Source organism: Lepidochelys kempii, chromosome 7, assembly GCF_965140265.1.
Source record: "Lepidochelys kempii isolate rLepKem1 chromosome 7, rLepKem1.hap2, whole genome shotgun sequence".
In the NCBI taxonomy this organism is placed as follows: domain Eukaryota; kingdom Metazoa; phylum Chordata; order Testudines; family Cheloniidae; genus Lepidochelys; species Lepidochelys kempii.
Genome location: NC_133262.1, coordinates 43,146,001 through 43,160,827, shown reverse-complemented (window position 1 = coordinate 43,160,827; position 14,827 = coordinate 43,146,001). Strand labels below are relative to the sequence as shown.

General features: G+C 46.4%; 1 protein-coding gene across 1 annotated transcript in view; it reads right to left on the bottom strand.

Moving 5' to 3' along the window:
- The window catches only part of LOC140915172 (inter-alpha-trypsin inhibitor heavy chain H4-like), a 41,105-nt gene extending 40,239 nt beyond the window's left edge, over positions 1-866 (bottom strand). Inside the window, exon 1 of the mRNA XM_073354750.1 lies at positions 828-866. Coding sequence (XP_073210851.1) covers positions 828-866 — 39 coding nt within the window. The remainder of the gene's footprint in view (positions 1-827) is intronic.
- Between the last annotated feature and the right edge of the window lie 13,961 nt (positions 867-14,827).

Below are 14,827 nucleotides of genomic sequence, written 5' to 3'. Positions count from 1 at the left end.
TTATTAAAGGTGTTTTTCCATATGTGATGTGGGGCTGTAGACTGATCCAAAAGAATTTGCCAGTGTGTGGGTGGCAGTGTTTCCGCAAAATGAATGGAAAGATTTAAGTCGGAGTTCAACAGACACAGCATTTTTTGATAAGCAGAGTCATGACAAGACTGTAAATCTAAGTTGAATCACAACCAACAGCATCTTTTAGAGTTAGTAGCAAAATTACATATAAAATAAAGAGTTTAGTGTCTAAAATGGATGTACATATATCTTTTTACTTCTGCAAACTGAACCTGCAAATCTTTTAAACTGCTAGTTGATTACTAATTAAAATAATCATTCACCTCTATAATTTATACATAGCATCCATTTTAAAGCTGTCAGTTTCTTCACAGTCAAAGGCATGTCTTCATGACAAGTTTTTAATCACATTTGAACATAATTGTGAATAGTTGAGTTAGATAAGTTTACAGTTTGCTGAGCACAATTTAGCAGTCAGCCAACATCATCGACCCAAGACATGTTGTGCTCACCATCCTGTCAGCTATAAAGCAATTCAAAACACCCAGGAATAAATAATTTGTTGCCTCTTTTGCTGGTTCTATAGCTGTTGCCAGAACTGTGTAGACATCAGCCAAGATAATGGTATACAAACAAAGATATTTGGCAAGATAAACAACTTCAGAATATTTGTAGGATGGAGGAGGAAGCAATGTGATTGGCTAATTAAGATTTCAATCCACACTGTTATGGGACAATGACTAGCAATGATCGTGCTATCATCTACAAAGTACATTGCATATATCAACAAATTAAATCGTGATGAATTAACTTACTGTTGTCATAAACAGACTACAAATTGTGCCCGGACCCATGTCTGCTCCCCCTAACAGCAAAGGGTTAAAAACTTTCCCCTGTACTGTCCCCCCCGGTAGATTGCCTGAAGTACTGCCACTGAATTCAAAGAATAAGCCAAACTAAGAGTAATCACAGGTGTATCTCTCTTTTGGCTGCTGGATATTACCTTTTGTTTCACTGCTGTCCTGGCCCTTAGCCTCTGTGGGCCATACATTAAAGCATGTATTGTGTCAATATGAAGGACCACCCAGGCAAGGTGGGGTCCAAATAATTGTATTTAGCAAATATAAACAACATGCAAGGCCCAGCTGTGTACTGTATTCACACTGTTGCTCTGGCTAGCTTCTGGAAGATAGTGAGCACCACAAGAGTGCTCAAACCTTTTAAAGAAATAACAATCCTATCACTGCACCAGTGGTTCTCAACCTTTCCAGACTACTTGTACACCTTTTTAGGAATCTGATTTGTCTTGAGTACCCCAAATTTCACTTCACTTAAAAACTACTTGCTTACTAATCAGACATAAAAATACAAAAGTGTCACAGCACACTATTACTAAAAAATTACTTACCTTCTAATTTTTACCATATAATGAAAAATAAACTGATTGGAATATAAATATTGTACTTACATTTCAGTGTGATACTTGAGCCTGTTTTTCACTTTTGAGCCTTGTGTGAAGCCCGAACCCCAGGCAGTGGGACTGATGCATGCAACTTAGCTTTGCAGGGGCCCCTGTGATGTGGGACCCCAGGCAATTGCCCTGCTTGCTGGCCCTGCACTTGTGATCTCCTAAACCCATCCCATGACATCCCAGGGCTGCAACCCCCAGGTTGAGAAACACCAATCTAGATGAGTTGAATACCCCCTGGAAGACACTGCATACCCCCAGGGGTATACCTACCCCTGGTTGAGACCCACTGCACTACACCATCATTGCAACAATCACTGCTCATAAGTACTGCCTTAATTCACAGTGAGTGACAGAGAGATCTAAATGGACTGCCACACTGAGGAGAGCAGCTGCTGTGAGATGGTCACAGTTCTCAAATGCTGAGGCCCTTGGCTTCTTGCCTCGCTGCTCACTTGAAGCAAATTCCACCTGTTACTCTTCACAGAAATCAGAGTTACTGTGGCAAAACAGAACCAGCGGAGTCAATTCTAGCTCCATTCAAAACAAGTGGGTAAAAACAAAGCCCTGAAAGAATAGAAGGAAAATAATTATGGCCATTTTTGTGGGGGTTCCCAGTAGCCCCCAAATAAATCTTCTTGTGTTTACTCCCCCTCCCATCTTCAAACATCTTATATCACACTGTGTAGTAACTTTCCCTTTGATGGAAGAGACCTGGACTCTCTCCTTCTAGATCTCTTCTCCATCACTTCATGAGACGGAGTCATTTTCTGTTTGGTTTATTTCTGTTGCTCGGGTGGGTTCTGGTCATAACTGGCCAGCTGAGAATTCCTCCAGCAGGGGCAGAGTTCTCAGTTCATGGAAAAAGTCAGTTGCCCCAATGACCACACAACCTGTTATAGGGTCAGCTCAGGGTGGCGCTCTGCTGTGCCAATCCTCAGATGATGTATGGTCCACTACACTGGGCATAAGTTAGCAGAGATTCTCAACCTATTTACCATTGTGGGCTGCGTCCAATACTACCTGTACGGCCCTGAGGATGTCACATAGACTGCAGCTGTGTGCTGACTGGGCTGCAAGTGGCCCACGGGCCACAGGTTGAGAACCACTGAGTTAGAGCAATCCCAAGACTGCTCTAACTCATACCACAGCCAGCATGTAGACTGGCCCACAGAACCAAGGTGTTGGTCAGACCACCTGCCTTTACCCTCCATCCACTGAATCTCAGATGCAGGAGAGAATTTAGCCCCATGTGTCTTCCAGAAGAGCAGAATTAGAGAGCAATTTCTGAACTTTTCTTTACTCCCCCCACAACCCCAAGGCTAAGTATATCATCCCCTCTGCAGTGTTCCCTGGTACCTAGCATCCTAGGAAGCCAACCTTCTTTTTCAAAAGCATCCATCAATATAGCATGTCGTACACGCCACAGGAAAATTGTTTTATAACAGTTTGTGAGATTTTCCAATGTATGAGTTCATTTTATCATCAGAAATAAACAAACATTTAAACATGTTTTCTAAAATTTAGCTTACGTTTAATTAGGCCATTTACCCCTCCCCTTTGATAAATTTGTGACATTACATTAAACACATTTTCAGCTTCAAAGTATTAAAAGAAACTAATTGCCTTCCTCCTTCACATCCCATGGAAACTAATTATTTCCACTAAAGAAGGTAGCATTTTAATGGACCAAACTCAGCCCTGATGTAAGCAGTGGCAACTCCATTGAACTTACTCCCCAAGACCCAATACATCTCCCTCCAAGATTGATCACACAAATGGATACTTAACATTCCCAGGGAAAAGTATGATCAGACAAATCTGTAAATCCTTTAATTCCTACTTACATTTCAACAAACCAGAAGAAAGCCCTGGATAGACCCCTCCCTTGTCACACCACAGTATATGGGTACATAGAATGGCTAATGGTTCCAACATAAATGAGTTGCATTACATGACTGAATACTGAACATTCATTCATCACTTACATTCTGTTGAAAAGTTAGGAAACCAGATTAGGCATGCTCTCAATAACAAACAGACTAAATACCTTGTGATCAGTATTTTCTGCTAACACTATAAGTGAGGAAATGACCAGCAGTGCGACAAATGCTTGCCCTTCCATTTTGGAAACACCAGATCTCAAAATGAAAACCTATTTACAAGATTCAGTTAATGAATAACTAGTATCTGGGTTATGTAGAAATTCTGGGAAGACCGTAAACCTAATATTTACATTATAAACCCTGTAAATAACTCGGATCATTAAAAGCATCGTTTCCTAATGGATTTTTTGTTTGGAGGTGTTATAATCCTAACATTTCTTTTATGGGACCCGTACACCTAGGAGCCACGTTTAACAGGTTCCAATATATTTCCTGCTCAAACTTAGCTTTCAGACTCTCTATTAATATCATAGAACTTACACACATATATGGGATCAAAAGGTGACTGCATCTTTTTGTGTGCCTGGATATGTGAAATGGTATATGGAATACGGCAGAATACGGACCCTGGACTTCAGAAAAGCAGACTTTGACTCCCTCAGGGAACTGATGGGCAGGATCCTCTGGGAGAATAACATGAGGGGGAAAGGAGTCCAGGAGAGCTGGCTGTATTTTAAGAATCCTTATTGAGGTTACAGGGACAAACCATCCCGATGTGTAGAAAGAATAGTAAATATGGCAGGCGACCAGCTTGGCTTAACGGTGAAATCCTTGCTGATCTTAATCACAAAAAAGAAGCTTACAAGAAGTGGAAGATTGGACAAATGACCAGGAAGGAGTATAAAAATATTGCTCGGGCATGCAGGAGTGAAATCAGGAAGGCCAAATCACACCTGGAGTTGCAGCTAGCAAGAGATGTTAAGAGTAACAAGAAGGGTTTCTTCAGGTATGTTAGCAACAAGAAGAAAGTCAAGGAAAGTGTGGGCCCCTTACTGAATGAGAGAGGCAACCTAGTGACAGAGGATGTGGAAAAAGCTAATGTACTCAATGCTTTTTTCACCTCTGTCTTCACAAACAAGGTCAGCTCCCAGACTACTGCACTGGGCAGCACAGCATGGGGAGGAGGTGACCAGCCCTCTGTGGAGAAAGAAGTGGTTCAGGACTATTTAGAAAAGCTGGATGAGCACAAGTCCATGGGTCTGGATGCGCTGCATCCGAGAGTGCTAAAGGAGTTGGCGGATGTGATTGCAGAGCCATTGGCCATTATCTTTGAAAACTCATGACGATCAGGGGAAGTCCCGGATGACTGGAAAAAGGCTAATGTAGTGCCCATCTTTAAAAAAGGGAAGAAGGAGGATCCTGGGAACTACAGGCCAGTCAGCCTCACCTCAGTCCCTGGAAAAATCATGGAGCAGGTCCTCAAGGAATCAATTCTGAAACACTTAGAGGAGAGGAAAGTGAGCAGGAACAGTCAGCATGGATTCACCAAGGGCAGGTCATGCCTGACTAATCTAATTGCCTTCTATGATGAGATAACTGGCTCTGTGGATGAGGGGAAAGCAGTGGACATGTTGTTCCTTGACTTTAGCAAAGCTTTTGACATGGTCTCCCACAGTATTCTTGCCAGCAAGTTAAAGAAGTATGGGCTGGATGAATGCACTATAAGGTTGGTAGAAAGTTGGCTAGATTGTTGGGCTCAACAGGTAGTGATCAATGGCTCCATGTCTAGTTGGCAGCCGGTATGAAGTGGAGTGCCCCAAGGGTCGGTCCTGGGGCCGGTTTTGTTCAATATCTTCATAAATGATCTGGAGGATGGTGTGGATTGCACCCTCAGCAAGTTTGCAGATGACACTAAACTGGGAGGAGAAGTAGAGACACTGGAGGATAGGGATAAGATACAGAGGGACCTAGACAAATTACAGAGTAGCAGCCGTGTTAGTCTGTATTCACAAAATACAGCTACAGCTCACGAAAGCTTATGCTCAAATAAATTGGTTAGTCTCTAAGGTGCCACTGGTACTCCTTTTCTTTCTTCTAGACAAATTAGAGGATTGGGCCAAAAGAAATCTGATGAGGTTCAACAAGGATAAGTGCAGAGTCCTGCACTTAGGACAGAAGAATCCCATGCACCGCTACAGACTAGGGACCGAATGGCTAGGCAGCAGTTCTGCAGAAAAGGACCTAGGGGTTACAGTGGACAAGAAGCTGGATCTGAGTCAACAGTGTGCCCTTGTTGCCAAGAAGGCAATGGCATTTTGGGATGTATAAGTAGGGGCATTGCTAGCGGATTGAGGGACGTGATCATTCCCCTCTATTCAACATTGGTGAGGCCTCATCTGGAGTACTGTGTCCAGTTTTGGGCCCCATACTACAAGAAGGATGTGGAAAAATTGGAAAACATCCAGCGGAGGGCAACAAAAATGATTAGGGGACTGGAACACATGACTTATGAGGAGAGGCTGAGGGAACTGGGATTGTTTAGCCTGTGGAAGAGAAGAATGAGGGGGGATTTGATAGCTGCTTTCAACTACCTGAAAGGAGGTTCCAAAGAGGATGGATCTAGACTGTTCTCAGTGGTAGCAGATGACAGAACAAGGGAGTAATGGTCTCAAGATGCAGTGGGGGAGGTTTAGGTTGGATATTAGGAAAAACTTTTTCACTAGGAGGGTGGTGAAACACTGGAATGCATTACCTAGGGAGGTGGTAAAATCTCCTTCCTTAGATGTTTTTAAGGTCAGGCTTGACAAAACCCTGGCTGGGATGATTTAGTTGGGGATTGGTCCTGCTTTGAGCAGGGGGTTGGACTAGATGACCTCCTGAGGTCCCTTCCAACCCTGATATTCTATGATTCTATGACATTGTCAAATAACCCTTTGCACTTCTGTGGTAACTTTCCTTTAAAGGGTCTCAAAACACTTCAGAAATAAGGCCTACCACACATGTAGGAGGTTAATGAAATAGTAGCCCATTATTTTTACAGATAAACTGAGACAACAAAGAAAAAATAATTGTCAGAGGTCATACAGTATGTCATTAATAGCTCTAGGAATACAATCAGAAGTCATAACTAACCACTAGTTCTTCTTCAAGTGCTTGTTCATGTCAATTCCAATCAGGTGTGTACGCGCGCATGTGCACTGTAGCCGGAAGATTTTTCCCACAGCAGCATCTGTCAGGTTGGCCTGGTGCCCACTGGAGTCATGCCCTCATGGCGCTCAGTATAGAGCCCTGCCAACCCACCACCCCCTCAGTTCCTTCTTATCACCAGTGATAGTTAGTTGGAGTGTCCCATAGTCCTTGCTTAGCAAGCGCTTTTATCTCCGTTATTGTACATAGTTCTTCACGGCTGAGCGCATGCCACGCTTCTTGTTTAAGGTGCCTGGGGAAGGTCACCAAAAGGACCGGTGTAGGATCTGCCGTGAGTTCCATCCCAGAACTATTAAAGAAAGGGAACAGCAGCTTAAGGTTCTCCTAATGGAGGCAGCTCTTCACCCTCACTCAGATCCGGGGTCGGCAGATCCCGCACCCAGTACGTCCTCGTCGGCGCGGAGTGCCCTGGCACCATCATCCTGGGAACCGGTGCCAAGAAAGGACTCCTCCCAAAACACTCGGCACCGGCCCGGCTCCTCCTGGGGCTAATCAGCGGCTAGGCACTGGTTTCAGTCGCTGGTGCCTCAGAAGAAAAAGATGCCGGAATAGGGAGTGTTCTCCCCCAGCCAAATCTAAGGAGCCGACGGCTGAGAGACCCCAATTGAGCCATAGCACCAGGTCCCCTGGCAGGGCCACGTGGATTCCTGCCCAGGCAAGGCAGTTGATTTTGGGCCCACCAGATCCTACTGGCCAGCAACTGCCACTCCCCTTAACACCAGAGGCTTTTGAGGCAGCTCAAGACTTGCTGCATCTCACAGCTCTGTTCTCAGCCCCTAGGACACCACTGCAACCCCAGGTGCAATCAAGAGGGAAGCCAGTGATGATGTCCAGGTGCTCTCCTTCTCCACGGCACCTTCCGGCACTGGCACCTCCGGAGAGAGAGCCCACTCAGTCCCCAAGTTCCTGACTATCGGTGTCCCGAGGCTTGGCTCCTCTATGGTCCTCCTTTTCAGAGATTTTGGAGGCGGAGGCAGAGGCAGACTTCTACCGCTCCGGCACAGACAGCGCCACCGGCAGCGGTGCTGATGCTGACATTGGCACCAAGTTCGGTGCCAACAGCCAGAGCACGGCACCGTCCACATTGGCGCCTGTCCAGGATCCCCAAGAGTCACGGGACTCCTTGGGCACGGATGGCAGGGAGCAGCCGCTGTTCTGTGGGGCTTCCTCCTCGCTGTCGCTGGACGAGGGTCTGGCGGGCACCGCCATAGCCCCAGCACTTGAAGACAATTGGGTGTTGCAGGAGTTGCTGTGCTGGGTTGCCCAGGGTCTGGGCATCAAGGCAGAGGAGGTGGTCGAGGACTCCGATCCATGGTGGATATCCTCGAGTCCTCTGGACCGTCCCGTATTGCCCTGTCAGTCATAAAACTATTGCAGACACCACAAAAACCTTGTGGCAGACCCCAGCCTCATTGCCACCCACTGCCAAGCACAATGAATGGCGATATTTTGTGCCCTCTAAGGGTTATGAACGCCTTTATTCACACCCTCAACCTGATTCCTTTGTTGTGGATGCCGCTAATTAGCACAAGCAGCAAGGTTTCCAAGGGCCCTCCCCCCAAAACAGGAAGGCTAAACAATTCGACCTTTTCGGGAGAAAGCTCTATTCTTCTGGTGGGTTGCAGCTGCAAATTTCCAACAAACAGGCCATTGTCAGCCGGTACTCTTGTAATACCTTTGCGGCAATGGCAAAATTTGTGGAGCTCCTCCCCCTAGACCCCTGTGCCGAGTTTTTGGCCTTGGTTGAAGAGGGCAAGCTAATCTCCTGAGCTTCCCTCCAGGTGGCGCTGTATGGTGCTGATGCCAGCATGAGAGTCATGGCTAAAGGGGTGGCTATGAGAAGGGGCTCCTGGCTCCAGGTCTCTGGTCTCCCATACGAGGTCCAGCAGACCATACAGGACCTCCCCTCTGTTTTCAGAGAAGACAAATAAAAGGCTACATAGCCTGAAAGACTCCAGAGCCACCCTCAAATCCTTGGGCCTACACACTCCCACCAGACAGAGAAAGCATTTCAGGCTGAGTCTCCTCCGCGGTTCTATCAACAGAACCAACAGTACAGTTCCTAGAGGAGGAATAGGAGTGGCAGAAAAAGGCTGCACCCATCCCCAGGCCAGTACTCTGGCCAACCCAAGCCACCTTCCGGCCTCAAACCAACCTTCTGAAGGTGTGGTCGAGGATGGTGCACCAGAGCAAGAACTGGATCTACCCCGCCTTACCCTTTCATCTCGATTATCCCCTTTCTACCGTACATGGTTCTGTATCACTTTGGACTGCTGGGTGCTCCGCATGGTAGAGAGGGGGTACTCCATCCAATTCTGTGCCCTCCCGCCCTTCCACCCCCATTCCCCATCCCTCGTCAGGGACCCCTCTCATGAGCAACTCCTTATACAGGAGGTGCACTTGCTCCTTTTGTTAGGGGCAGTGGAAGAGGTTCCTCAGGAGCAAAACGGCAAGGGCTTCTATTTCTGGTATTTCCTAATACCAAAAGCCAAGGGTGGGCTCAGGCCCATCCTAGACCTGCAAGAACTCAACAGGTTCGTGAAGAAACTCAAGTTTCGCATGGTCTCTCTGGCCTCCATCATCCCATCATTGGATGCAGGAGACTGGTATGTCGCCCTCAACTTGAAGGACGCGTACTTTCACATAGCAATAACTCCATCCCACAGAAAATACCTCAGGTTTGTGCTGAACGGCACCCACTACCAGTTCACTGTCCTCCCATTCGGCCTGTCAGCAGCACCTCGAATGTTCAACAAGTACATGGCAGTCATGGCTGCGTTCCTGTGCAGGTGTTCCCATACGTTGACGATTGGCTGATCAAGGACCAATCCAGGACTCAAGCGGAAGCACAAGTCAACTTTATAAGAACAACATTCAACGAATTGGACCTTCCTCTCAATATGGAGAAATCGACTCTGTCCCCTGTTCAGTGGATAGAGTTCATAGGGACGGTACTGGATTTAAGACAGGCCAGGGCATACCTCCCGGAAGCAAGGTTTCGGCCTCTGAACAACATAATTCGAAGTCTCAGGCAGTTTCCCACCACCACAGCAAGGAATTGCCTGAAACTGCTGGGACACATGGCGGCTTGTACCTACATACTACAGCATGCCAGACTCAGACTTTGACCTCCTCAGGCATGGCTAGCATTAGTGTATCGGCCAGTCCGGGACAGTTTGGCCAGGATAGTAACCCTGCCTCTCCCGGTACTAGACTCCCTCCTGTGGTGGCTCGACCCACAAGTAGTATGGGCAGGGGTCCCGTTCACCAGCCCTCACCCGTTCCTCTTGCGAGTGATGGATGCATCAGCTCTGGGCTGGGGAGCACATTTGGGAGAACTCAGAACACACGGTATCAGTGTCAGAGAGCTGAGAGTGGTACGCCTGGCATGCCAGACTTTCCAAGCCCACTTAATAGGGAGTTGTGAATCCGTTATGACAGACAACACCATGGGCGATGTTCTATATCAACAAACAAGGGGGTGCATGTTCCTCTCCCTTGTGCCAGGAAGCCCTCATGCTGTGGGACTTCTGTGTAGAGCACTTGATACATCTGCAAGCATTGTACCTCCATCGAATACAGAACAAGTTGGCGGACTATCTCAGCAGGTCGTTCCATGGCCATGAGTGGTCCCTTCTCCCAGACGTGGCAAACTCAATCTTCCATCAGTGGGGTTTTCCCCAGATAGACCTGCTTGCCATGCAACGCAACATGAAGTGCCAGCAGTTTTCCTCCTTCCTAAACCACAGCCCAAGCTCCATCGTGGACATGTTCCTCCTCCCAAGAAGAGAGGCCATCTACTGTACACCTTTCTGCCCATTCCGCGCATTCACAAGGAGCTCCTCAAGATACAGAGGGAACAAGCTTCTGTGCTATTGATAGCTCCAGCCTGGCCCCACCAGCACCGGTACTCATCACTCCTGGAAATGTCCATGGAAGCTCCAGTCACCTTGCTGCTCTTTCCAGACTAACTAACTCAGGATCATGGCCGTCTCCAATGCCCGAACCTCGAGTCTCTGCACCTCATGGCATGGAAGCTCCATGGATGAACCTGACAGAGCTCTCTTGCTTCGATCACGTTAGACGAGTCCTCCTTGGCAGTAGAAAATCCTCCATGAGAGCCACCTACCTTGCCAAGTGGAAGAGATTTTCAATCTGGTCAGCGCAGCACGGTTCGTCCCTGACGCTCGCCTCCGTTCCACTTATATTAGACTATCTTCTCCATCTCAAGCAGCAGGGGGTGTCCATGTCAGCAGTAAGGGTTCGTTTGGCCACCATCTCTGCCTTTCACCCAGGGGCAGAGGGCCGCTCAGTCTTTGCTAACCCTATGGTCAGTCATTTCCTTAAAGGTCCTGACAGGCTATACCTGTGTGTCCGGCAGCCTGTCCCAGCTTGGGACCTCAATTTGGTCCTTTCCAGACTCATGGGACCACCCTTTGAACCTTTGGCAATGTGCTCCCTGCTCTCTCTTTCTCATACAAAGTAGCATTTCTGGTAGCGATAACCTCGTCCAGAAGTGTATCTGAGCTCAAGGCCCTGACATCAGAGCCCTCTTACACTATGTTCAAGAAGGACAAGGTTCAGCTTGGGCCCCACCCAGCTTTCCTCCTGAAGGTTGTCTCCCAGTTTCAGATGAACCAGGACATCTTCCTCCCAGTATTCTATCCTAAGCCTCACTTGAGCAGCAGGGAGCAAAGGCTTAACTGATTGGATGTCCGCAGAGCGCTAACCTTCTACATCAGGAGAACGAAGCCATTCCAACAGTTGGTCCAGTTATTTCTGTCTCTTTTCAGTGAATTTCCTCATGGATCACGTCCTACATCAGTGAGTGCTACAACCTGGCAAAAGTGCCCACTCTTCCAATCACCGCACACTTCATCAGGGCTCAGGCCTCGTCAATGGTGTTCCTGGCTCAGGTTCCCACCCAGGAAATCTGCAGAGCAATGACATGATCCTCCGTACGCACTTTCACCAGGTACTATGCAATCACCCAGCAGGCCAGAGAAGATGCGGCCTTTGGAAGAGAACTACTCCAATCAGTGGACGACTCTGACCCCACCTCCTCAACTTGGGCTTGTGAGTTACCTGATTGGAATGGACACGAACAAGCACTCGAAGAAGAAAAATGGTTACTCACCTCATAACTGTTGTTCTTCGAGGTGTGTTGTTCATGTCCATTCCAATACCCACCCTCCTACCCCTCTGTTGGAGTAGCCGGCAAGAAGGAACTGAGGGGGTGGTGGGTCAGCCCGGCTCTATATTGAGAGTCAAGAAGACGCGACTCCAGGGGGCACCCAAGCTGACCCAATGGTTGCTGCTCTGAGAAAAATCTTCTGACTACTATGCATGTGCACACGCACACATCTGATTGGAATGGACATGAACAACACAGCTCAAAGAACAATAGTTATGAGAAGATGAGTAACCATTTTATCCAACCATAATACTTTAGAAAGTTCTTTGAAGTACCTAGGACATGTCAGATACTGAGGGTTTAATACTGTTGCCTATCACCGTGTAAAATCAATAGCTAATTCCTAATGGACTTCATGGAGTCTCTGGTACATAAGCTGAGTTCTAGCCTGCTTCAGATGATGATAGGTATGGGAATTACATTTATTTTACAGCAGATGCAAAACTATTGCTCCTCCAGATGTGTTTTTGCTCCTGCTCTCTGTTTTGTTCATGTTACAGTCTATATTATTTAGGCCAAAATTGCAGTCACATACAGCATATACATAAAACTCTGTTAAGACTTCAGTTGTGGTGCATAGGGTATTAGAGGAGAATTTTCTCTTGTATCCACATTTCACTCTTTCATAATAATGGAATTAAAAACATAAATACACAAAAAAGAACGAACCTCAGAGTATGCTTCTAATGTGAGTCTCTGTCCACTGATAGCAAGCAGAGCTATGCATCTTAGGTTTTTCTATTACTGTGGTATATAACAACCTGATCCAAAGCCCACTGAAGTCAATGACAATCTTTCTGTTCATTTCAATGAGCTTAGGATCAAACGTAGAACAATTATTAATAGCATTGAGCATGCGTTGACTGGCAATAATTTTCATGTCTTCCTTTTGTCACTAGTTTTCATTTTTGGTTATTGGGTTTTTTTCTCTTCTTTCCTTCTTCTCATCCAATATATGGGGTGGTCTCCATGCAGAAATTGAGCAAAATAGCTCCTTATATGCACACACTATTCTGGAATAAAAATCACTTTATGCCAGCATGATTAGTGCACTCCCATTCTTCTTAAATACACTGACTTTTATTCTGGACTAGTGTCCCCACACAGGGCAGTATTAGGTAATAGTTATTGCAGAATAGCTTATTCCACAATAACTTTTCCAGTCAATTTCCCTATATAGACAATCCCTAAATGTGGGACAGGGACATGTGAAAATGCCATGACAGGGTAAAGGCCTTAGCAAACTGTTGGGCGTGACAGTTAGTCCTGAATGTGGTCGGGCTCTGTCTAATCTTCTCTGGTAAGGTCCACGACAAGGCTGCTGCTGTTAAAAATACTCTATCCCTATAGTGTAGGTCAAAATTTTGTCTTGGCAGCTACAATTTGAAGCATCTTTGTGGAGTGCACCATCTTGAATAGTTACAAAAGTCTTTGAGATAATAAATCTCCCACCGACAGAACAAAGAGCACTATATATAATGTTTGAGCAGCAAAAGCCTGCCCAGGATGGGACAGAGTAGAACAGGTCAGCCTAGTGCGAGACCACATCATTGCTAATGGGGGGGATGTCCAGCTACAACTGTGGAGTGCAAAACTCCAGATGCTTGATAAAAGCCATCACGCTAGCAAATGAACTGGAGCAGTTCCATGAGCTAGAAAGACGTGAGGGAGCAGCGAGGATCCAGGGTCATGGAGCTCAGGGACACAGCAATGGGGGGAGGGATCAGTAATACAATTAAAAGTCTGCGGGAAGCAGTGGAAATACTGATCACAGAATATCAGGGTTGGAAGGGACCTCAGGAGGTCATCTAGTCCAACCCCCTGCTCAAAGCAGGACCAATCCCCAACTAAATCATCCCAGCCTGACCTTAAAAACCTCTAAGGAAGGAGATTCCACCACCTCCCTAGGTAACGCATTCCAGTGCTTCACCACCCTTCTAGTGAAAAAGTTTTTCCTAATATCCAACCTAAACCTCCCCCACTGCAACTTGAGACCATTGCTCCTTGTTCTGATTAGGCAAGTCAGACAGTTTTCGATGGAAAGGCAGCAGGTAACTCCACAGGGACAAAAAAAAACTGAGCTTGAGGCATGCAGGTTTTTGGTTAAGAAGAACAAGGCAATGCAGTAGGGTTCAATTAGCAAATGCTGTAGAGGATCAGGCCTGCTGGAAATGTGGACAGTCTAGCCACTTAAAACCACACTGCCCACTGATGAAGATTGCTGTTGGATGGACTGGTGCAGGAAACAGTGCCACAAGCTGTTTACTGGCAAATGCTAGGCCACCAAGTTATGTGAGTGCTGATGGGGGGAGTGACATCTATCTGCCCAGGAAGATTGAGGGAGTCTTATGTGAGGTCCAGTCAATTCTGGGGCACAAGCTGCTGTGTTGTCTGAAAAGGTAGGAAAAGAAGCCTCTAGGCACAGCTCTCAGAAACTTATGCCCTACTTTGGGGGTAGTCAGACTGGCTAATAGTCAAAGGCTGAATGTAACAGATTTGGCAAACCACTATAGAAATTGACAACCTTAAATTGGTATGAGTTTTCATTGTGGAAAAGGACTCTGATCAAGGGGCATTGGTTGGAACTGATTTTCTGATGAGGTACGGAGTCAACCTTAACGTGAGGGATAAAACATGTACTATAATTGGAAAACACATCCCTGTAATTTTCTGGAATTATGCCACTATAATATGTAGTTAATGCTGGTAGAAAATGTAATAATCCCCTCAAGTGTGAAAGGGGTAATTTGAGCCAAGGTATAGAAAATAATGACAGACTTGACAGCATTATGGAGCTATCTGTTGGGACATTGGTAAGGTATGGATCTGGTGATGACACGGTCACTTGGAACTGCAAAAAAAGAGTAGCTAATTTAGCAAGAGACCCTCCAATGTTAAAACATGGCACTAAATAAGGGGATCTTTTTCCTGCCAGGGAAGCAATAGGTCCCACCCTAGAGTACTCCTGGTTATGACAAAAGTGACATTTCCTCTCTGAGTAGCAATCAACATACCAGCATGCCAGTTTGGCATAAAGATTGTGTTTTCATAGTTTGTTCT